At 44.0% G+C, this 24,048-nt stretch overlaps 1 protein-coding gene across 2 annotated transcripts in view; it reads left to right on the top strand.

Annotated features, from left to right (window-relative positions):
* LOC117367244 (solute carrier family 12 member 9-like) overlaps positions 1-24,048 on the top strand; it is a 154,406-nt gene that overhangs the window by 124,600 nt on the left and 5,758 nt on the right. For both annotated transcript variants that reach the window (XM_033959668.1, XM_033959669.1), the window contains 2 exons: positions 15,665-15,857; positions 22,798-22,972. In XM_033959668.1, coding sequence (XP_033815559.1) covers positions 15,665-15,857; positions 22,798-22,972 — 368 coding nt within the window. The remainder of the gene's footprint in view (positions 1-15,664; positions 15,858-22,797; positions 22,973-24,048) is intronic.

Here is a 24,048-nt window from a genome sequence, read left to right on the forward strand (position 1 = left end):
GATCAAGACTGACTGTTAGGTAGTATTTGGCTGTTGAAGTGTAATAAACTTGGAGAGTTGTGTGTTGCAGCAGACTCAAAGTGGTTTACATTCAGGTACTTCAAGCATTTTCCCTCTATGTCCTAGTGGACTCACAATTTCTCTAATGTACCTGGGGTAGTGGAAGATTAAGTGGCTTGCCCAAGGTCACAGGGAGGAGCACAGGATTTGAACCCACAACCTCTAACCAGTGCACCACACTCTCCTCCATTGTGTACATGGAAAAACCTTTAGACTTACTCCCTGAAACAGTATTGGGAGTAGAAGTAGCTGCTATGCGCGTTTTCAGGCGAAAACGGCTTTGGGGAGTGGGGGAGGGGGGAGTAACCTGCTGAAAATAATGAGTAGCACAGCTATCTCTGAGCAGGAGTGGGGCGGTAGTACTCCTCTTTCCACTGTCACACAGGGAGTATCACTGTCTCTTCACAGCTGGGACCTGCCCCATGCTGGCAAGCCACAGTCAGTCTGGCTGAGAAGTAACAGCTCTGTCTGCCGAGGTCTCTGACGTGCAAAGTAAAAAGGATTTTAATTATCTTTTAGCAAAAACAACAATTAGAGAATATAATAGCCTTTCCCCGCTCGCCTCCCTACCTGCGACGCTGTTGTGCATTTGTAATGCTCGCACCGTGCTAATAGGAGTGGAAACGAGGGCGGGAAGCTGTTCCAAAATGCTTTCTGCTTAATAAGTAGCTTGTTTAAATTTGGTGTCATTAGTCTGTACCCGAAAGAATTCCCTGATTTATTTTATTGGTCTCTCACTGTGTTTCCTTTTTGCTGTAGTTAATATGATTTCAGTACGTTTCGTTGTTATTAACTTGCATTTCATGAAGAGAAACTGGAAAGAAGTTACTTTCCAAAACAGGAAAAAGACAAAGCAAACAAATATTTAATATACCCACATAGTGATGCAGAAAACAAGGAAATGAGCCCCACGAGGAAGCAATAGAAATCGTATAAGTGTGGGGATGGATCAAATGAGTAAATATTTATTAAGATATTAATGTAACAGTCTCTATCATACATTCACTGTGTCGGTCCATGTTTCGGCTTTGGAGCCTGCCTCAGGGGTGTAATCGGCATCCAGCAGGTGGCGCTCTCGTAACGTCAGTAATTGCTGCGACAGGGAATCGGGTATTTAATATTTAAACTATTGCGTGATGAGGGTCCTGAGATGGTGTGGTCGTTCTTGCATATTCACCGACCGTCACGGAGATTACGCTCCAAGGATAAGTTACGTCTCGATGTGCCCTCTGAGTTATCGCAAGGTAATATTCTCTGCACAAGGCCCTGTTGGTTGGAAGAAGCTTTCTTTGGGTCTTGGACAAGCCTGTTTAGAAAACAGCTTCAAACTGTTTTGTTTGTATGCACTTTCCCTAAATGAAGCAGCAAGTGAGGTGATAACAGTGCAAGAGCTGGGAGGGATAGGTTTCATTTTTGTTTTGTTTTGTGTTTCGTATAATTCGGTTATAATTTCTTAATTGATTTTATTGTTTTGATGTTCTGTTGTACTCCACATAGAACTGCAGGATATGCGGAATAGAAATTTTAAAAAATAAATAAAAAAAATAAAATTTTATTTGCCTCTTGAAATTTTGCTTTTCTGTACAAGTTTATACTTGATTATTATATTGAAAATTATAAATAAATAAAAAAAAAAAAATAATAAATAAATAAATAAATAAAGTACTGTCCAGAAACAAAAAGGTAAATCCCTCCATCTGTCAGGAAGCGTCACATTAATATCTTAACATAAATTTACTCATTTGATATGTTCAGTTCCATCCCCCACTTGCACGATTTCCATTCCAACCTTACACATAGGCAAGAAATATATAAATTTCACCCTCACACACTCCACCCTCGACGAAAAGGTCCAAAGCGACTGAACTAGCCCTGGATACTCAATGCTGGAAGTGGCACCTGCCCCGGCACTGAACAGCAACCCTGACGTTCACCAGACCCCCAGTTAGCTGCTGTTCACACCGGTACCTGGCTATCTCGGTGACTTGTAAATTCAACACTTAATGTGCTGGTTTTATCTTTTGTAAATCGCATAGGACCGCAAGGTAGCTGCGATTCATATGTTATTTGCTTGCTTAGCCAGTTGGCAGGCCAAAAATCACTGCTAAGCAGCTAAGTTGTGGCTAAGTTGTGGCTAGACAGTTAGGGCTGCTTAGTGTCGACACTGAGTAGCACTATCCGGTTAAGTCCCGCTTAATATCATCGATTCGCCAGCTCAGCTTAACTGGGCAGGACCATCTTCTGCCTGGTTAACATCAGCACACATGCAGCCATTTCAGTTTTTTTGTCTACCATACTTTTTCTAATTAGAAATCCTCTTTGAAGGACTGAGGCCAGTATTCGGCAGACTTGTACTATCTTTATCCCATTTATGTCAATCCAGTTTAGGATGGGCTGGATAGGGCATCGATGGCAACTCCAGTAGTTGGAATCGAGGACAGTGCTGGTCAGACTTTCATGGTTTGTGTCCCTTAAGGGGCTGGAGAAGTTGTCATACAGTGAGAGATTAGAGAAACTGGGCCTCTTCTCCCTTGAAAAGAAGACTGAGAGGGGACATGATCGAAACGTTCAAGATAATGAAGGGAATAGACTTAGAAGATAAAGGACAGGTTGCTCACCCTCTCCAAGGTAGAGAGAACGAGAGGGCACTCTCTGAAGTTGAAAGGGGATAGATTCCGTACAAACGTAAGGAAGTTCTTCTGTACCCAGAGAGTGGTAGAAAACTGGAACGCTCTTTTGGAGGCTGTTATAGGGGAAAATACCCTCTAGGGATTCAAGACAAAGTTAGACAAGTTCCTGCTGAACCAGAATGTACGCAGGTGAGGCTAGTCTCAGTTAGGGCACTGGTCTTTGATCTAAGGGCCGCCGTGGGGGCGGTCTGCCTGGCACGATGGACCACTGGTCTGACCCAGCAGCGTCAATTCTTATGCTCTTATGATTCGGATAGGCTTGAGTGGGTTTCAACAACAGCTGCCGTAGTTGGAACTTAAGGACAGTGCCGGACAGACTTCAACAGTCAATGTCCCAGGAATGCCAAAGAAAGACCATGATCAAGTGTTGTATATCACATTTATTGTTGATTTAATCATGAATTGATAATGATTGTGGCCATTGGACTGATTGGATGGATTGGATGGATTGTTCAGGTCTTTATCTGCCATCTTTTACCATGTTACGCTGTAAGTGAAATATAGATGGAGGACTGAAGAGTGAAAGGGTGAGATTTGAGCAGTTAGACATTCAGAAAGAGGGAATGAAAGAAGATAGAGGAAGTGAAGAATGGACACTTGGACAGCACCCATTGGCAAGAGGAGACAGACAGGAAAGCAGAAGAAAGAAACTGGGATCAACATACACTGCATGGTATAAAAGTCTATATACGATATTCAGGTGGGCTCACAGTCAAAAGTGTTTTTGTACCTGGGACAATGGAGAGTTAAGTGACTTGCCCAGGGTCACAGGGAGCTGCAGTGGGAAGTAAATCTCAGGCTCTCAGCCCACTGCACTAACCATTAGGCTAATCCTCCACTCCAGTGCAAGAGGAAACGCATTTCTGGTTTGATTTCTCCCATGTTGTTGTACATGTCTAGTTTGACTTCTTGAGGTTCCCAAATCTGTTTTTGCCTTCATATTTCTAATTTGCGATTCCCTATTTTATATTCGGTGAGGGTTTTGCATGTGATAGAGATATGGTATTTTATTTGTATGTAGTTTGTGTAGTCCCACTTGTTCTGTTTTACCAGCAGTAGGAGTATTGGTGTTTTAGGGCCCATGAAAAGGTCTGGGGACCACCGCAATAGCATAACAAACGTAAGATGGGCATAAACTGGCTCATATTCAGACCATGGAAAATCACCATCGATCTCCTGTGATCTGTGGCAGTACCAGAAATTCAATGCCAGTGCCATATCCGGCCACCAGCACTGAATTTCCGGCCTAGTTTTGGCCGGACAAAATGTAGCCAGCTATGTCAATATTCAGTGGCTATCCAGCTAAGTCTTAATGGCTAGCCAATGACATACCACCATTCTCTAGTGCAGTGTTTTTCAACCTTTTTTGGGCAAAGGCACACTTGTTTCATGAAAAAAATCACGAGGCACACCACCATTAGAAAATGTTAAAAAATTTAACTCTGTGCCTATATTGACTATATATAAAGTAATTCTCTTGAATAGGAATCAAATAAACACAAAGAAAGTATTTTATAATGCTGCCACCGCCAACAACACCGTTGGCGGCGGTGGCACTCAAGTGGCTAAAGAGCCGCAGTTTGCCGGCCTAGGGACAACACTGGAGGGTGGCCAGCTGTGCACCCCCTTGGGACGTAAACCCGGGGTGGGGCAGACCGCCCCCCCCCCACCCTGATATGCCACTATCTGTACCTCACTCCCTCCCTATGACCAAAAATTCTCCTTTCTTCTATTCCCCGTGTACACAACCATCTCTTTCCCTCCCTTCCTCTCTCCAAAGTCCATGCCTTCTGTGTCCAAACACTCATTCCCTCCCCCACCTCAGCATCTCTTTCCCTCCCTTCCTCTCTCCCAAGTCCATTTCTTCTGTGTCCAAAAACGCATTCCCTCCCCCACCTCAGCATCTCTTTCCCTCCCTTCCTCTCTCCCAAGTCCATTTCTTCTGTGTCCAAAAACCCATTCCCTCCCCCACCTCAGCATCTCTTTCCCTCCCTTCCTCTCTCCCAAGTTCATGCCTTGTGTCCAAAACGCACTCCCTCCCCCCTTTTGTGTTCCGTGTTTGCCTCCCAGCCCATCTTTGCAACTTTCTCAGCAAAACGAAGCTCAAGCCGCGAGGCTTGTCTTCTGCTTCCTGCCTGCCCTGCCGCGCACAAATAGCCGAACGGAAGTATTCTCCGAAGTCAGCGCTGACGTCGGAGGGCAGGCTTTGCTTAAGCCCTCCCTCCGACGTCAGCGCTGACATCGGGGAACGCTTGCGATCGGCTATATATTAGCTGCAGGGCAGGCAGGAACAGAAGACGAGCCTCGCGGCTCGAGATGTATTGAACTCCGCGGGTCCCCCGTCCAGCTCTCTCCTGTCCACGTGGGGCGGACCGCCCCTCTCCCTAGACTGGTGGTACTGCCCTGATGGCGGCCCTGACCGTACGGCACACCAGGCAACATCTCGCGGCACACTAGTGTGCCGCGGAACAGCGGTTGAAAAACACTGCTCTAGTGTTCCCATTCCATGTCACTCATGATTTTAGAGGGTTGAAAGTGGTAGGGAGATTGAGGAGTGCATGGTAAGAAGAAGGGCAATCTGAAGTGATTAAAAAAAAGCTGAAAGGAGGGAGGTGAAGGAAACAATAGAGGAGAGAAGTGACAAATGGACTGGAGACCTTAGAAAGAGAGTTAAGAGAAGACAGATAAAACCAGAGACTGAGCTCAACAAAAGCCCAATATTGTACTCTGCCCTATCACCTCCACTGGGAGCGCATTCCAGGTGTCCACCACCCTCTGAGTGAAAAAGAACTTCCTAGCATTCGTTTTGAATCTGTCTCCCTTCAATTTTTCTGAATGCCCTTTTGTTTTTGTTGGCCCTGTTATTCTGAAGAATCTGTCCTTCTCCACCTTCTCTATGCCTTTCATGATTTTATAAGTCTCTATCATGTCGCCTCTCAGTTTCCGCTTCTCTAGGGTAAAGAGCCCCAGCTTCTCCAACCTTTCAGGATATGAAAGGTTTTCCATGCCCTTAATCATCCTTGTCGCTCTTCTCTGGACCCTCTCGAGGATATGGCGATACTCGAGAGGGTCCAGAGAAGCGGAGACTTAGAGAGGACATGATAGAGACTTATAAAATCATGAAAGGCATAGAGAAGGTGGAGAAGGACAGATTCTTCAGACTAACAGGGCCAACAAAAACAAGAGGGCATTCAAAAAATTGAAGGGAGACAGATTCAAAGCGAATGCTAGGAAGTTCTTCTTCACTCAGAGGGTGGTGGACACCTGGAATGCGCTCCCAGTGGAGGTGATAGGGCAGAGTACAATATTGGGCTTCAAAAAAGGATTGAATGACTTCCTGAAGGAGAAGGGGATTGAAGGGTACAGATAGAGGGTACTAAATGAATAGGGAATAAAGAATTTAGGTTAAGGACCACTTACAGGTCGCAGACCTGGGGGGCCGCCGTGTGAGCGGACTGCTGGGCACGATGGACTACTGTCTGACCCAGCGGTGGCAATTGTTATGTTCTTAAAGTAGAAAATAAATGACCAGACAAAAAGTGATTGAACTTAAAATTATTGTTCTTCTCCAAAGAAACTGAAGCATGTGGAATGCTGCTCCCTAACTTCCAAATCTTAAGTGATATAAAACTGGGGCTATTTCGCTTGCCAACCCTAGAAGTGGACAGGCACAGGCTGGTCAGAGTTGAATGGAGCTGTTCATTGAATATGGAGGTGGGGGAGGGAGAGATGCACAAAAGGGTTAAAAATATTAGACACCGCAAAAGGCACAGCATGGATCCTCAGCATTTCTATCCGGAACGAGCTTTTAATGTAATTGTTTGTGACCCTTTGACCTTCACACCTCTCTCCTGGAAATCTAATCCATGGATCCTCAGGTGTCACTTGTCATATCTGAAATGCGTTAAGCGGTAGCTTGCTGTTTTATTTATTTTCTTACTAATAAGCTTTTATGGTAATTTTTCAGACAGGTTGTACACAATGCCCATCCTAAGCTCCGAGACTTTATTCACCTCTCTGTCTTACTCCTCTGGACCTCTCTCTTCCTTCGTTCTCTCTGTAAACCTCCATTTCTTTCCTGTCTCACCGCCTTTTTTTTTCCATAAACCTCCGTTTCTCTCCCTTCTCTCTTTTCTTCCATTTCTCACTCTCAGTATCCCCATTTCCTGTCCCCTTTCTCTTTGGCAGGGGTATGAAGCTTTCTGAGTGTAATTCATCTCCTCTAGATGCATTAATGTTGGAAGGATGCTGATTGAAATGGTAATTGTGGAAGCTCGGTCCTGCTTAATGGATGTTATGATTAAGCTGCATTGCTGAGGAAGAGGCTGGGATGGCTGAGAGTTTGTTGGTGATAGCAAACGACTGACAGTTTCTAGCATGAATCACAATAAAGGGAGCAGAGCAAAGGATAAAATATCAAGCATGAAAAAGAGAGAGTGCTAAGCAAACAGTTTAAACAAGGAGTCACAAGCAGTGTCATGAAATAGAGAAGCCCTCTAAGTGATCACAGTGGTGGCTGTTGAGCATGGAGGTCTTCTGTCTGATTTCCCTCATAATGGATTGAAAATATGTACCTGTCACCATAGGTGGGGGAGGAGAGGCTTCCACCTAGAAAATGCAAGAGAATGTCATGGGATTGAAGAATGCTGGTGTAGAAGGACCAAGGTTGAGATAGACACTAAAGAACGACACGGGATGGTTTCCAACCACTGACCCTCAAGCCTTGCATTGAAGAATGCTGGTGTAGAAGGACCGAGGTTGAGATAGACGCCAAAGAATGATACGGGATGGTTTCCAGCCACTGACCCTCAAGCCTTGCATTGAAGAATGCTGCTGTAGGAGGACTGAGGTTGAGATGGACACTAAAGAACGACACAGGATGGTTTCCAACCACTGACCCTCAAGCCTTGCATTGAAGAATGCTGGTGTAGAAGGACCGAGGTTGAGATAGACGCCAAAGAATGATACGGGATGGTTTCCAACCACTGACCCTCAAGCCTTGCACTGAAGAATGCTGGTGTAGAAGGTCCGAGGTTGAGATAGATGCCAAAGAATGATACGGGATGGTTTCCAGCCAATGACCCTCAAGCCATGCATTGAAGAACGCTGGTGTAGATGAGGCCGAGGTTGAGATAGACACTGTTTGCCACTTGGACGCTCAGACTTTCAATTTCCTGCAATTTTTCACAATCTGCATGCTTTTTAACAACTTTGAACAGTTTAGTGTCATCTGCAAATTGAATCACCTCACTTGTCGTTCCAATTTCCAGATCATTTATAAATAAGTTAAATAGCACCGGTCCCAGTACAGACCCCTGCGGCACTCCACTGTTTACTCTCCTCCATTGAGAAAAATGATCATTTAACCCTACCCTCTGTCATTTTCCCTGTCCCCATAGGATCTCTCTATCCCTGTCCTGTCCCTGCCCCATTCCTGCAAGCTCTGTCCTACTCTACACAAGCCTCAAACACTTTAAAATCATAAGTGTTTAAGGTTTGTACGGTTAAGGCGGAGCATGCAGGAGTGGGACGGGGATGGGATGGGGATATTGAGAACCCATGGGGACAGGGACAAATTTATCCCCATGTTATTCTCTAGGGGTTACAGAGGGCTTAGCGTTCACATACTGTACATACAGTACTTAAAGTAAAATAATTGCATTAATTATATTAACTAGAAGGTGTGGGAAGGAAAAGAACGTGCAACCCTTCCCAGTGAGAGCTTGTGTCTTAACGCAGAAGCTGCTGCACCAGTCAGGCAGCCTGTTGTAAGGAATTTGCCATCGTTCTGTGCTGCTCATGGCAGGCGGAGAGAAGGTGACATGAGCTAAGAGCAGGACTGTGTTTCTCTGGCATTATTGTACGTTGAGTGGCAGGAGCCAACCGCTGCACTCCGCCATAGTCATGAAGCTCCGTGGCCAGCCCCTCCTGTCCCCCCAGCCCTTGGGATTAGAGCCAGGCATTTATTCTCACAGCAAGTCCCCTTCTATATTTAATAGACTCCCAGGAAACGCGTGCAGTCCAAGTCCAGGCTCATTTGTTTCCAGCAGGTGAGGATAATATTACCTCGTTCATACAACACTGCCTCATTTTGGGTCAGCTTAATCTCAGCTCAGTGCTCGGGCTGGATAATATTGCGGGTCTGTTCCACAACACAGAACGTCTCGCTCATATCTGAAACGTGTCACGGCACGTTGTAGTAACTGGAGCCACAACGGCAGGTGTGTTTATCACAAGCAGGTGCATACCCAGCGCTTCAATGGTGCCAAATCTTGGCGAAGGATTTGCGAGGTGGTTCTCCAGCCTGTCCGTGCTCTGCCTTTCCCAGCTGGTGGTCTTATACTCATTAATACTGTGGGGAGCATTGAGGGACCCTAGGAGACCCGAGTATTCACCAGAACAGAAGCATAACGCAGGCTGATCTAGAAACGAGACCACAAAACCATTCGCTATCAAGGTTTTATCTCTCTACTACTGTTTCTTACATGGATGACCTTGTCAATCCACGTATTCCGGTGGGGGCTGCGTGAATGTGTCTGAAGAGGAATAATTCTGAAGATAATTGTAAATACAGAATTGCTATTAATAAAGTGACTTTTGACCCCAAATGCAGTGGCCCTGCTATGTGTTCATAATGCTGGATCTTAGCACTTAGTAGTTCTCAGGATTATGACTGCATTACCGATTTCCCACTGTGCCGGGAAGGGGCCAAGAAGCTTACATTACCCCGGCTCCATACCGCACTGAGTGAGAGCTCCCCACAGGTCTGTGGCTACCTTTCTGTGCCGAGCGGTGGTTTAAGCTGGCTATTTACCACCCTCATATTCAAGTCTTGATTACATGCAGGGACCCCGTGCGCTCTGAGATGACAAAGAAAATGTCTGTGCGATTTTCTGGCTGCAGCTGTTAACTGCTCACCGGGCCCAGCTAACTATTTTCCGCTGATTGGCAGAGCTCAGCAATCACAGCCATTACAGTCTCCTTGCATGGCTTGCGCTGCCAGACATCCTGGGCTTTAAATTTGGCTGGATCTTTTTGTGCAGTCATGGACAGGCGGCTAAACACCAGCGATTTCAGGATACGATACCTGTTGCCTATGTTTCCTATGTAAAGGAGACCAACGTAGTTTTCATATTTAGTTCAAAATATTTTATTGATTTTATAGATATAAAAAATACAACAAGAGGCTTCCGAGAAAGCCCAACAAGAAAAAACAAATGACATCATATCACAATAAGGTAGTTTTCATATTTAATCGTTAAGAACATACAACGAGGACACATTTTGCCCGCTTGTACTTACCTATAGCTGTACTGATTGGCAGATGTCTGTCTCTGAAGGAAGCTGTCTGCAGTGAAACCTCGTACTCCGTTCCACCATGTGTCCACTCCTGGTCTTCTCATGGCCCATTAGGAGATGTCAGCCTGAGAACTCATGATAACATGAAGGTAGTGACAATGATTGAAAGCCGTACAAAAGAGTTAGGCTGTCAATCATGAGGAACGTTTAAATGACAGGTTTGATCACAGCATGTCACATTCAAGCATAAGTAAAGGAATTTGTCTTATTATATCGCTTCCTTCTGTGTTTTAGAAACATAGAACATGACGGCAGATAAAGACCGAAAGGCCCAGCCAGGCTGCCCATCCACAGCATCCACTATTTCCTCCTCTCCCTATTGGCTAAGGATCTTAACATTTGTATGTCCTCTTCCTATTGGCTAAGGCTCTTTACCTGCATTGTGATGTCATAGAGCTTTATGGTTATAGAAACATGATGGCAGATAAAGGCCAAATGGCCCATCTGCAGCATCCACTATCTCCTCCTCTCCCTATTGGCTAAGGCTCTTGACATTTGCATATCCTCTTCCTATTGGCTAAGGCTCTTTACGCTTGCATTGTGAGGTCACAGAGCTTTATAGTTATAGAAACATGATGGCAGATAAAGGCCAAATGGCCCATCCAGTTTGCCCATCCGCAGCATCCAGTTTCTTCTGTTTTCACTAAGAGATCCCACATGCCTGTCCCACGCGGTCTTGAATTCAGACACAGTTTTTGTCTCCGCCATCTCTACCAGGAGACTATTCCATACATCTACCACCTTTTCTGTAAAGAAGTATTTCCTTAGATTACTCCTGAGCCTCTTAACTTCATCTCCTTCCAGAGTTTTCCTTCATTTGAAAAAGACTCACCTCCTCATGTCTCTATCAAATCCCCTCTCTCCAATCTTTCCTCTAAATCTGACCCCATACGATTTATGACATAGACCACTAACCAATTTTGTTGCAGCCCTCTGGACCGACTCCATTTTCTTTATATCTTTTTGAAGTGGGGTCTCCAAAATTGCACCCAGTATTCCAAATGGGGCTTCACCAGAGACTTATACAACGGCCATTCCTCTCCTTATGCACCCAAGCATCTTCCTGGCTTTGACCATCGCATTTTCTACCTGCTTTGCCACCCTGAGATCATCAGACACAATTACCCCCAAGTCCTGCTTTTCTTCTGTGCACAGAAGTACTTCACCCAAGTGCATGACCCTGCATTTTTTAGCATTAAATCTTAGTTGCCAATTGCTTGACCATTCTTCAAGCTTCACCAGATTCTGCCTCATGTTATCCTCACCCTCTGGAGTATCTACCCTATAACAGAACTTGGTATCATCCGCAAAAAGATAAATTTTGCCAGACAGTCCTTCCGCAATATCACTCACAAAGATGTTAAAAAGAGTCGGTCCAAGGACAGATCCCTGTGAGACTCCACTAACAACATCTTGGGATGCACCGGGAAGGGGTCTGAAGCTCTGATTGGCCCAAGTTGTTTAAGGTCCTTCCCATGGGAGGAGCCTTAAACAACCTGGGCAAATCAGAGCCTCAGGCCCCTCCCCATTTGCACCAGGTCAGCGGGCAAGCAAACTCCCAGGGGAATGGACCGCGAGTCAAAAGAATGGTGGCACATGGTAGGCTGGCTCCACAGATCCACCAAAGTTTCTCCATGATGCAGCAGTCCAGATTCGTGGGACTGCGTCCTTTTCTCCGACAGAGGGGTCTCAAGTCACTGAAGCCACTACAAAAGTCCGAACAGAGCAATTCAAGAGACTTCTGCACAGATTGTTTGCAGAAATTGAAACTGGATAGTTAAGAAAAAGGACCATTTAAACAAAATCGATTTATGGAGCATGTATGGTTGGGCAGACTAGATGGACCACTCGGATCTTTATCTGCCGTCATCTACTATGAGGTCTGTGAGTACAGCTGGTGGGAGTGAAGCCAGTAAAGAACTAGGTGTTCGTTAACTGTTATCCCTCTATTAAGAAGACCTGACCAGATATCTCTCAATAGTGCTTGGGATGTTTTATCTGACACACATAATTCTGATAAAGGGGCTGGAACTCCTCTCGTATGAGGAAAGACTAAAGCAGTTAGGGCTCTTCAGCTTGGAAAAGAGACGGCTGAGGGGAGATAGGATTGAAGTCTACAAAATCCTGAGTGGAGTAGAACGGGTACGAGTGGATCGATTTTTCACGCCGTCAAAAATAACAAAGATTAGGGGATACGCGATGAAGTTACAGGGAAATACGAGAAAAACCAATAGGAGGAAATGCTTTTTCACTCGGAGAATAGTTAAGCTCTGGAACGCGTTGTGGTAAGAGCGTAGCTAGTTTTAAGAAAGGTTTGGACAAAGTTCCTGGAGGAAAAGTCCATAGTCTGTTATTGAGACAGACTTGGGGGAAGCCACCGCTTGCTCTAGATCGGTAACATGGAATGTTGCTACTCTTTGGGGATTCTAAAATCTTGTCATTCCTTGAATAAACTTGGAGAATTTGTCACGCATCCCGTTCTTCCGCATCTCCCTGGGACTTGGTTGTTGGGTTGGCTGCGAGTGTTGGGGGGGGGGAGGGTGAGATGGTTGTTTTCAAATCATAGTACATGTTTGAGGGGGTATTGGAAGGTGGGGGGATTCAACAGGGGGGGAGGAATTCTCTATGATAATGTATAGCTTGATGATTCTCCTCGGTTCTTCTGTTCTGTTGGACTTCTCTTTGGGGGTTTATCGTGTGCTGTTGATGCATATTTCTGCTTGTTTTGGATTATCATCAATAAAAAATTGTTTGACATAAAAAGATATCATTGTCTTCTTTCTTTGTAACATTTCCTGCTTGTCTTGTCTACTTGTGCTTAATTTTGTTAAAGTTTTATACATTTGAAAAGATGCCTCACTCGTGTGAAGGGAGCTGAAATTGAGGCCTAGCTATGAACACCAAATCCCTCCCTCCGTTCTTACTCCTGTCAGTAGTCACAAATGTCTTTCTGCTGACGCCTCAGATGAGAGGTATTGATTACATCTTAAGTGGCAATCTCTCTTCTCTCCTCCTCCTTGCGTTCTCTTTGAAATGATTACTTTTTTTTCTCTCTCTTGGGGTAATTTTTGAAACTGTGGTTTAGATTGTAGGATCTGCTCAGTCTAATTGTAAAAACAAAAAAAAAATAGAAAAGTAAAAAAAGTCATCTGTGGATAATTGCTTGGTTAAATAAGAACAATTTTCACTTAATAAGGGGACAGACTCCAAATCAGGAATACTGTAATTGTCTAATTATGAGAGGCACCAACTAGGTCTGCCAGCTCAGAGATGTGCAAATTCTGTTTTAATATCAGATAACAGGTTAATAAAATGTTGTGTGAACGCAAAGGGGTCCTTATACTAAGGCCCGATACCCGTTTTAGCGCACATTAAACGCTAATGTGTCCATTATACACTTCTCCCTCCGTATTCGCTGTGATAGGGGATTAACAGAACCACAAATACAGAAAAACCGAATAACTTTTTCATCTGTTGTTCGCTGTTTTCTATTAAAAACCATCGTGAATATAGTGAAATCGCGAATAACATGGTGGGAGACCTGGTCTGTTCCTGAAGGAGAGGCAAAACGCGGTGAAGAAAGTGCTGGGAATCAGCGATTTTCTCTGTAAACGCTTGGAATCAGTGATTTCTCTATGCAAGCTAAAAACCGTGAATAATCGAAACCGTGAATGCTGAAACTGCGAATACGGAAGGAGAAGTGTATTCCATGGATGCATTAGCGTTTAGCACATGCTAAAGTAGATCAGTGAAGAGGTTCTTCATCCCTTCCCCCCACACATTCTGTCCTTGCTCTGATCACTTTCACTTTTTCATCTCCTTCATGTTCTCCCCATCTTCCCATTCTTTTCTTGTCTTTCCTCTTCCTTTCCGGTCTGTCTCCTTGAATCTAGTCAAGTTTCAAGTTTAATAATAATTTGATTAATCGCTTAATCTAAATTCTAAGCGATGTACATGTTAATAAAATTACAAAGTAAGGGGGATAATACAATAAATAAAAAACTAAGACTTACACAACTATTAACAAATTTGACAAAACTAGGAACATAAGGGAGGAGATGGGTAGGAATTACAATTTGTATAAAAGTTAAAGAGACAAGTAAGGAGGAGACATAAGGAAAGGGAGGATAAAAAAAATTACTTCAATAAAATTGTAGAAAGAAAGATAAAAGTAGTTCAAAAACTAAATGATTAGTTTATAAAGGCATCTTTAAAGAGAAAACTCTTCAGTTTACCTTTAAATTTTTCTATATTGTGTTCTTCCCTTAAATGGCTAGGGAGTGAATTCCAAGTTTGGGGGGCCGTAACTGAAAAGATCAACTGTCGTCTAGTATTAATAATTTTAAGGGAAGGAATCATTAGCAAATGCTGTTCAGCGGATCTTAATGTTCTATTGGAGGTGTAAGGAATTAATAACTTGTAGATGAAAGCCGGAGTTTTAGAAAGAAGGGATTTAAATGTGAGCAGACATAGTTTATATGTTACCCGATGGGCAACCGGAAGCCAGTGGGCTTTCTTAAGAAGAGGTGTAACGTGGTCGAACTTCTTTGCTTTGAAAATGAGCTTAATGGATGTATTTTGAATGATCTGTAGACATTTGAGTTCTTTTTGAGCTATTCCGTTGAACAGAGCATTACAGTAGTCTATTTTGGAAATAACAAGAGAGTGGATAAGAATATTGAGAGAATTAGCGCAAAGAAATTGAGAAACAGAACGAATTTGACGAAGCCTAAAAAAAGAGGATTTAACAATACTACTGATATGGTCATGAAAATAAAGTTTGTGATCAAAAATAATTCCCAGAATCTTGGTGTTATATACTTGTTTCAACGGAAGACCCTTGATAGTAATCGGAAAGTTAAGTTTTAAATCATCCTTCCAGGGAAAAAACATCACATTTGATTTATTGATATTCAGTGCTAGTCTATTATTATTCAGCCATTGATGTATTTTTTCAAGTCTACAATTTCAGCTAAAGATGCAACATTAAAGCTTTTAGAATAAGCTTCGTACATACCAATAATGCTGTAGTAATATCGGCCTCATGAAAAGGTAGGTGAGCCATGAGTCTTCACCAAGCAAGTTTGCTTCAGAGCCAGAGGGCTCTTTGTACCCTCAGAAAGAGAAGCAATAAATTCAACAAATGGTCCTGTTAATGCAGTTCCTAAGGCTCTTGCACCCTTCCACAGTCTAAATCTGCCAAATCATTGCCGTGATTGTAGTGGTGTCCGCAGCTGGCTTCCACCTTCACCTGCCCTGGCTTGTGCCAGGGTTGGCATTAGGGGTGTCAACCAGGACCTCATATGATTTGGGGCTCCAAGCTAGGGTTACCATATGGCTCCAGAAAAAGGCCAGGTTTTCCTTCCATTACTTTGTTCTGGAGCCATATGGTAACCCTACTCCAAGCCTGCTTTGAGCTAAAGAAGGCATGAGTTGCCTTCTAAGTTTTGGCCCTGGGCCCCATCAAGTCTATTCTCAGTCATGACTTACACACATGGTACATAAGTACAGACTGAAATCTTTGTCACGGTTTCTTGTTCTCTTTCTTTCTGCAGGCCGGCATTCCGCTACTTTACCTGGTACACATGCGTTTTGGGGATTGTGGGATGCGGACTCATGATGTTTTTTATTAACCCTGTCTATGCCACAGCAAGCATTGCCTTCTTGCTGGTTTTGCTGCTGGCCTTACACTACACCTCTCCGAGCAGCAGCTGGGGCTACATCAGCCAGGCTCTCATTTTCCACCAGGTGAGTGGTCCTGAAATGCCTCACCCTGGCGCTGAACCTCTACCAGGCGAATCATCCAAGGATCCCCATTATCAAATAAGCTACTCAGAAACCTGCTGGCCCTACAGTAGTCAATAAGTAGATTACCCTATCCCCCACCTCCGCTTTTAGGAGTGATTTAGAAAAGCCTCCAGTCAAATGAATTTAATTGTAGCTATATCATACATGGACGTAGGGAGGGGGGGGGCAAACTCCCTCCAAGATTTCTTAGCTGTTCTTGGACTGGTTTTCTGCCAACCATTGGCCAGTATTCCCCTCCTCCTTCAGCGAGCTGATCATACTATTGTACTATCACAGTTGTTATGGCCTTGCCAGGACTCGCAGCAGCTCCAGCAGTAATAACAGCCAAGAACCTCAGGGCTTTGTTGAGTCCAGGGGGCAGGATACGGCCGAGACTTCCCTTCATTGTGCTCACACATTCTTTGCTGCTGTCACTGTTAATGTTGCTATGGGTCCTGGCATGATTGATGGGACTGCACTGGTGTTCTGGCTGGCAGGTGGGGAAGAGAGAGTGCTTTTGTAGAACGTGGAGAAGACAGGGGTTGACTGTGGAGAGAACCTGGGCCAGGCTGTGGTTGGTGAGAAGCAGGAGGAGAATGGGGGCCATGGAGATCAGGCAGAGGAAAAATACGACAGAAAGGAGAGGAATGAGGGAGATGGGGGAAGGTGCAGCACACATTGAAACCCTCTGCTTGGTGGCTAAGGAAGCAAATAGAATGTTAGGAATTGTCAGGAACGGAATGGAAAACAAAGATGAAAATGGTATAATGGCCTTGGATCACTCAATGGCAGCGGGAGCCATAGGCAGGTCAGGTTTTCAGGATATACGCAATGAATATGTATGAGATAGATTTCCATCTCAAGGAGGCAGTGCATGCAAATCCATCTCATAAATATTCAGTTTGGATATCCTGAAAACCTGACCTGCCTGTGGCTCTCGAGGACCGGAATTGCCTACCCCTGCTCTATGGTATGACCGCACTTCGAATATTGTGTGCAATTCTGGTCACCACATCTCAAAAAAGATTTAGTGGAATTAGGAAAGGTACAGAGAAAGATGATGAAAATGATAAAAGGGATGGGACAACCTCCCTCTGATGCAAAATGTGTCAGAGGGAAGCCCTCAAGGCTTCCGGGACAGCTGCCAGCAGCATGTAGGAAGGAATGCTGCCGGAGGCTGCACGGGCTGCAGGTGGGTGAGAAGGGAGGGAAAGATATCCTGCACAGACTAGAGCAGTGTGGGAAGAGAGGGAGAGAGATGCTGTATGGGCTGGGTGGGGAGGAAAGGAAAGAGAGATGCTGCCAGTTGGGGAGGGAAGAGAAAGGGAGAATGTTTGGGCATGGGTTGCATGGAGGAAGAGGGAAAAGGAAGAAAGAGAGAATCATTGAACATGATGTTGGAGATGAGGGAGGTAGGGAGAAATAGTGGATGTTGTGGTAGAAACGGGGTGGGACAGATGGAAAGAGATGTAACAGGGAGGAATGTTGGACATGGTAGTGGAGGGAAGGGAGGGAGAAATGTGGCATAGCGCTGGAGAGAGGTGATAGAAAGGAGAAATGATGGGCATGGGGCTGGTGGGGAGGAGCAAAAGATACTGCACACGAGAGAGGGAGAAATGTTGGATGTGGTTGTAGAGGGGGTATGAGAGATGCACCCTGGATCTCTCTCTCTCTTTTCCTGCTGCCTTTACAGCAAGGGAGGGAATGGGAGGAAGAGAGATGGAGGACAGTGAGAGAGAGGGAGATGTTGCACATGGGGGTGGAGGACAGGAGAGAGGAAAAAATGCTGTACAGGAGTGGGGAAGGGAAAAGAGGATCTGGGGCAGAAGAGAGGGGGGATGCTGTACAGTGGTAGGGAGAAATGTTGGACCATGATGGGAGGAGCCAACGGACAGCAACTGCTTGAAGAAAAATTTGCAGAAGACAGGAAAGCTTTCTGGGAGGACGGGATATAAATTGAAAGAAAGAAAGCAGAAAAAAGAGAAATCGAACCCAACTTGACAGAAAAATAAATCTCAGACAATAAAGGTGAATGAATTTATTGACTGAAATATTTTAGCTTTGGAGTTGGGGTCAGGGTGAGGGTGTGGGTGGAGCCATAGCGGGGGTCATTCATCCTCTTCTTTTGTCTTCACAAATATGGTAACCCTACGTGGAAACCTTGTTCCTGATATATTCAGCATTAAATGTGAGCCTGGCCCTCTTACTGGTATACTGAGGTCTCCTTCCCCTCCCCTCCTCACCAGATGGACTTTCTCCCTCTCCCTGCATCCCAGAGCTTTCGGCATTCCTTCTTCAGGACATGTTCCCTGACAGCTGGACATTCCTCTCTCATTCCTATCCTGCTGAGTTCTCCCTCTCCCTCTCCCTTCCTCACTACCTGCTCTGGCTTCTGTGCTAGCTGTGACCTTGGTACCCCTGACGAGTGTCCTGTCCTGCTGTAAGAATATGATTTGCCTCTGTACTAATTACATTCAGACCTCCTTTATTCCATTATCAATTCCTCTGTCCGGGTTCTCTTTGTATTCGCACAAAGCCCACCCGTCCTCTACGACGCTGTGATAAAATCAATATTAGATTCTAATGTACTTTCACATATCTTTTCATATTTATAAGCCTCTTTTATTTTAAAATGAACTTCTAGACATTAATTTTAACAAAGAGAAATCCTTCTTGTGAATACCAAGACAGATACCAACTTCCCAGTGTGCATTGCCATGTTATCCGAAGGAGTGCGATTTCTTTCAAAGAGCTGGAATATCAGCCCTGACCCTCCAAATTTTGTACTTAAATTAAGCACAGGTGCCGGCATGTCCACCAGGTAAAGCTTCCTCCCTCTATTCACACTGTAAGTATCCTTTATAGTTTGTTTCGAAAATGTAGGTCCCTCCCCAAGGATGCTTATGGTCCGAGAGGGTATGTCAGGCAGTGAGAGCTGGTGATTTGACCTTGAAGACAAGGAATGTCAGTGGCTGAAGTGGGACTAGAACAGGGTTCAAAGTCTTTCTCTGACCATCAACCTTTCGACATAATTCCAGGCGAAATCTAGGTTATTTTGGTTCAGTCTCTGCTCTTTCGAAGACACGCCATTCTATATCTCTTCTGATTCCAGTCTAATTCAAAACAGCACAGTCTAGCGTACACTAGTGTCAAGATGAATCTCTTTGAACATCAACGTTCCCCATTCTCCATGTTGCTTGAGTGTGAAGTAACTCTATTATAAATTGGGTCCCTTTAGTCTCCTTTTGTGAGTGTATAATGATGAGCGCGGGTGTTTGTACAATGCATAATATCTGCTATCACAACTTGTGTGCATTCTCTGGCTGACAGGTGTCTGTGTGTTATCCCTCGAGGCAGAGAAGGCAGTAAGAACCTTAAATGTGAAATCTGTCTTTCTGTTTCTTTTCAAAAACTATTTGTCCATGATCACAAATCACTTGTGGGTTTTGAGATGCTGCCAGTTCATAGCCGTGCTCTAATTGTATGTGTGTTTGTATTCTTACGTATACAATTGTACTTATCTTTTCCATCACATTCAAAAACAGTTCAGCATAGCAAGGAATAAAATTAGAACCATGCCATTCTGCTGACTTTTGAAATGAACATTCTCAGAGTCCCTCCTTGCCTCTTAACAGTTCCTCTGAACTCCACCGTGGCCTGCCTCTCCCTCCTTCCCCTTTCCCCTCCTGTGTTGTCCTCCCCCCCCCCTTATCTAGCTCTTTTATTTCCCATTCATTAAAAACTCATATATTCTACTAGTCAAATTCAACCAGTACTGTCAGGGCCTTCAGGAGGTTGGGTGAATCCCCTGCCCTACTAATCCTGCTATTTTTTGTTTTGACTGGTTGAGCAGGTTGCATCATGTCAACCTATTATGCTGCCCCCTGCTGGCAGAGGAGCTGAGGGAAGAATGTACTAAGCTTTTGACATCAAATATTGTTGCTTTCTGCTTTTGGGGGTTTTATAAGTGCAATGTCTTTCATTGGGTGGGCATGTCCAAGTCTAGCTTCACCCACTGTTGCCTTGTTCTCTGTTTACTGCCCAACTGTGTGGGCATAAGATGCTAGTATCTGATTGATTTTTTATTAGAATGCTTCTCTGAAACTTTTTCATAGGCTCACTGCTCTGCACTGACTGTAGGCTTCATTTGACCAACCCCTCCCCTCCCTTCTCTTATGCTCACTGTATCCTTTCCCCATCTCAATTTCTCCATGTTTTCCACATGCTCATTCTCACCCCCTCACTCCATTTTCTTAGACTTTTTCCATCTAATTCTGTAGCTACAGTCACAACTTCCACAAGTAATTGACATTTCTGAGAAATTATTTACCATGGATTCACTAGAGGTAGGTCTTGTCAGACAAATCTGATCAATTTCATTGACTGGGTGACCAGAGAATTGGATAGAGGATGCACACTAGATGTGGTGTATTTAGATTTTAGCAAAACCTTTGACAGTATTTCCACACAGATGTCTAATAAATAAACTGAGTGCCCTCAGGATGGGTCCCAAAGTGACAGGATGGGTCAAGAATTGGTTGAGTGGAAGGCGACAGAGGGTAGTGATCAATGGAGATTGCTTTGAAGAAAACGATGCTACCAGTGGTGTGCCTCAATGTTCTGTTCTTCGGCCTGTTCTTTTTAACATTTTTATAAACGATATTGCTGAAGGGTTGTCGGGCAAGATTTGCCTATTTGCGGATGATACCAAAATATTAAATAGTGTAGACATGCCGGATGGTGTGAATAACATGAAGAAAGACCTGGCGAAGCTTGAAGAATGGTCTGAAATTTGGCAGCTAAAATTTAATGCTAAGAAATGCAAGGTCATGCATCTGGGCTGCAAAAACCCGATTGAACGGTAGTTTAGGGGGTGAAGAACTTATGTGCACGACAGAAGAGCGGGACTTGGGTGTGATTGTATGTGAAGATCTTAAGGTGGCCATAAAGGGTGGAAGGGTGATGGCGAAAGCTAGAAGGATGCTAGGTTGCATAGGGAGAGGTATGGTCAGTTGGAAAAAGGAGATATTGATGTCTCTGTATAAGACTCTCGTGAGACCTCGTTTAGAATATTGTGTACAATTCTGGAGGCCACACCTTCAAAAAGATATAAAAGGGATGGAGTCAGTCCAGAGGAAGGCTACTAAAATGGTGCATGGTCTTTGTCATAAGGCGTATGGGGACAGACTTAAAGATCTCAATATGTATTCTTTGGAGGAAAGGATGGAAAGGGGAGATATGATAGAGACATTTAAATACCTATGTGGTGTAAATGCGCGTGAGTCGAGTCTCTTTCATTTGAAAGGAAGCTCTGGAATGAGAGGGCATAGGATGAAGTTAAGAGATGATAGGCTCCGGAGTAATCTAAAGAAATACTTTTTTACAGAAAGGGTGATAGATGCATGGAACAGTCTCCCGGAAAAGGTGGTAGAGACAGGGACTGTGTCTGAATTCAAGAGGGCCTGGGATAGGCACGTGAGATCTCTCGGAGAGAGAAAGAGATAATGTTTACTGTGAATGGGCAGACTAGATGGGCCATTTGGCCTTTATCTGCCATCATGTTTCTTTGTTCCTATCAGATGATATCAATACGGAGTCATTACCCATTGATTCAGAAAAGTGGCCAAAACCCATCTTTGTTCCACTCTAATCAATTCCCCAATATGGGGAGCCACTATCCCTTGAACTCCAATAATTGGGAAATAAGGCCAGTGCTGGGCAGACTTCTACAATTTATGTCCTGATCAGGGCTGGAAAGGGACTTCGACCCAGCTCCAGTTGTTGGGGAATAAGACCAGGAACGGGCAGACTTCTACAATCTCTATGTTCAGAACAATTTCCCACAACTCTGAGGGTAAACCAAGGGGAATTTCTCTGCCGCTCCCCTTTCCTTTCCTGCCAACTCTCCACCAACTGAACTACTGACATATTCTCTTTAAACATAGACAGGACAGGATAATGGCATCAGCAAACCAGACCCATGCCCAGTGCCCAAATATTTAAGAAGTTCCCTCTCAGATTTGCTAATGGCTTCCACAACAGATATTTACCATGGTAAGTCATTTGCTGGCAGAAAGAAGAAGGTGGGGTCAGGCCACAGCTGCTCACAGAGGTCTAGCTATTCTTTGGATTATCCTCCATTGACAGGTGGGAATTCAAAAAGAATCCATATTGCAATGGAGGCCAAATGTACTTGTTTGCCTGGTGCCCACCAAAAAGGTGAATCCCGCCATGAATACGGAACTATCAAAATTCTCCATGAAATTACAGGACTTTCTATCCATTACAGTATTGCCATAAAATATACAGGAGATAACTGTTCACCCGTCACAATATTTCCTAGATTTCTTGCATCTAATACACCCACCTTCTCTCACTGCTAAGGCAAAGGTCAGCTATCACCCAGCTCAGAGGCTGCGTCATGCACCCATCGCACATTCTGTGAAGAAATCTCTTTCTCCTCAACAACGCATTTCCCGTCCTATTAACTCTCCTCTTCCCCCCTCTTAAATTCAATCAATTTGTACCTCGCTTAATCTATTGTAAACCGCATAGAACTTAACGGTATTGCGGTATATAAAATGTTATTATTATTATTATTTTTATTAATGATGCAATTGAGTCTACCTCTTGTTGAATCTCCTACCATGACCTCTTGTTCAAGAACTTCACTTATACTGAAAAATATTTCTTTCAGTATAATTTACTTTTAAATTGCTAACTACTGTCCTTTCTCCTATGTGTTTAGCTCTTGGTGGAAGTTCACTGTTTTTTGTTTTGGTTTGTTTTTTTTGGGGGGGGTTAAGGTCAGAAATGTAACACATTTCAACTAAGCTCCCAAAAAAGAGGACTAATTGTCTAATGGCAGTCAGTATTCATGTGAGACATTGCTTCCTTTCAGGTTCGTAAGTACCTCCTTTTGTTGGATGTTCGAAAGGACCACGTCAAATTCTGGCGTCCGCAGATGTTACTGATGGTTTCAAATCCCAGAACCTGTATGCGTTTAATAAGCTTTGTTAATGACCTGAAGAAAAGTGGGCTCTTTGTCCTGGGGCATGTGGAAGTGGAGGATCTGGGTAAGATCATACTGTACTTTGCAGGGATACGTGCTAGACTACCGCCTAGATGCAAAGTCCTTGGATATGAATTTGCTACTTAATTTTCAAGATAGAAACATAGAAACATGACAGCAGATAAAGGCCAAATGGCCCATCTGCAACATCCACTATCTCCTCCTCTCCCTATTGGCTAAGGCTCTTAACATTTGCATCTCCTCTTCCTATAGATTAAGGCTCTTTACACCTGCATTGTGAGGTCATAGAGCTACTTGGTTATAGAAACATGATGGCAGATAAAGGCTAAACGGCCCATCCAGTCTGCCCATCCACAGCATCCACTATCTCCTCCTCTTCCTTTTGGCTAAGGCTCTTAACATTTGCATCTCCTCTTCCTATAGGCTAAGGCTCTTTACACCTGCATTGTGAGGTCATAGAGCTTTATGGTTATAGAAACCTGATGGAAATTAAAGGCCAAATGGCCCATCCAGTCTGCCCATCCGCAGTAACCATTATCTCTTCCTCTCTCTAAGAGATCCCAAGTGCCTATCCCAGGCCCTCTTGAATTCAGACACAGTCTCTGTCTCTACCACCTCTTCCGTGAGACTATTCCACGCATCTACCAAACTTTCTGTAAAAAAATGCGTGGATATTTTCTCTGGGGATCATGGATCTGTAGGTTTTGTACCTGCTCCTTTGTGCAGTTGAAATGGCAATGGGAAATCAAGTGAAAAGATCGAAACATACAGTCCATCCATGCTATTTTTCTCCCTCAACCCGAATATAGCCCTGGGAACAGTCACAACTAATGCTGAGTATTTCTATGACATGCTAAAATAAAATCTGACCACGTGGTCCAAAAGTATCTCCAACACAAATCAAATAACTCCCACGGTTGTTAAATCCCTTAGTTCAATGACCTTTAATGTCTATATTTACTTCTTCCATATTATTAAATATAGACTTTAAAGGCTGTTGAACTTAGGGATTTAACAACCGTGGGAGTTATTTGATTTGTGTTGGAACCACTAGACATACAAACGAGAGACCGTTCCTTCTCAGCAAAGCTCATGTTCTAGTCAAGGCAAACATAAAGA

The sequence above is a fragment of the Geotrypetes seraphini genome, chromosome 9 (genome assembly GCF_902459505.1).
Source record: "Geotrypetes seraphini chromosome 9, aGeoSer1.1, whole genome shotgun sequence".
NCBI classification, from domain to species: domain Eukaryota; kingdom Metazoa; phylum Chordata; class Amphibia; order Gymnophiona; family Dermophiidae; genus Geotrypetes; species Geotrypetes seraphini.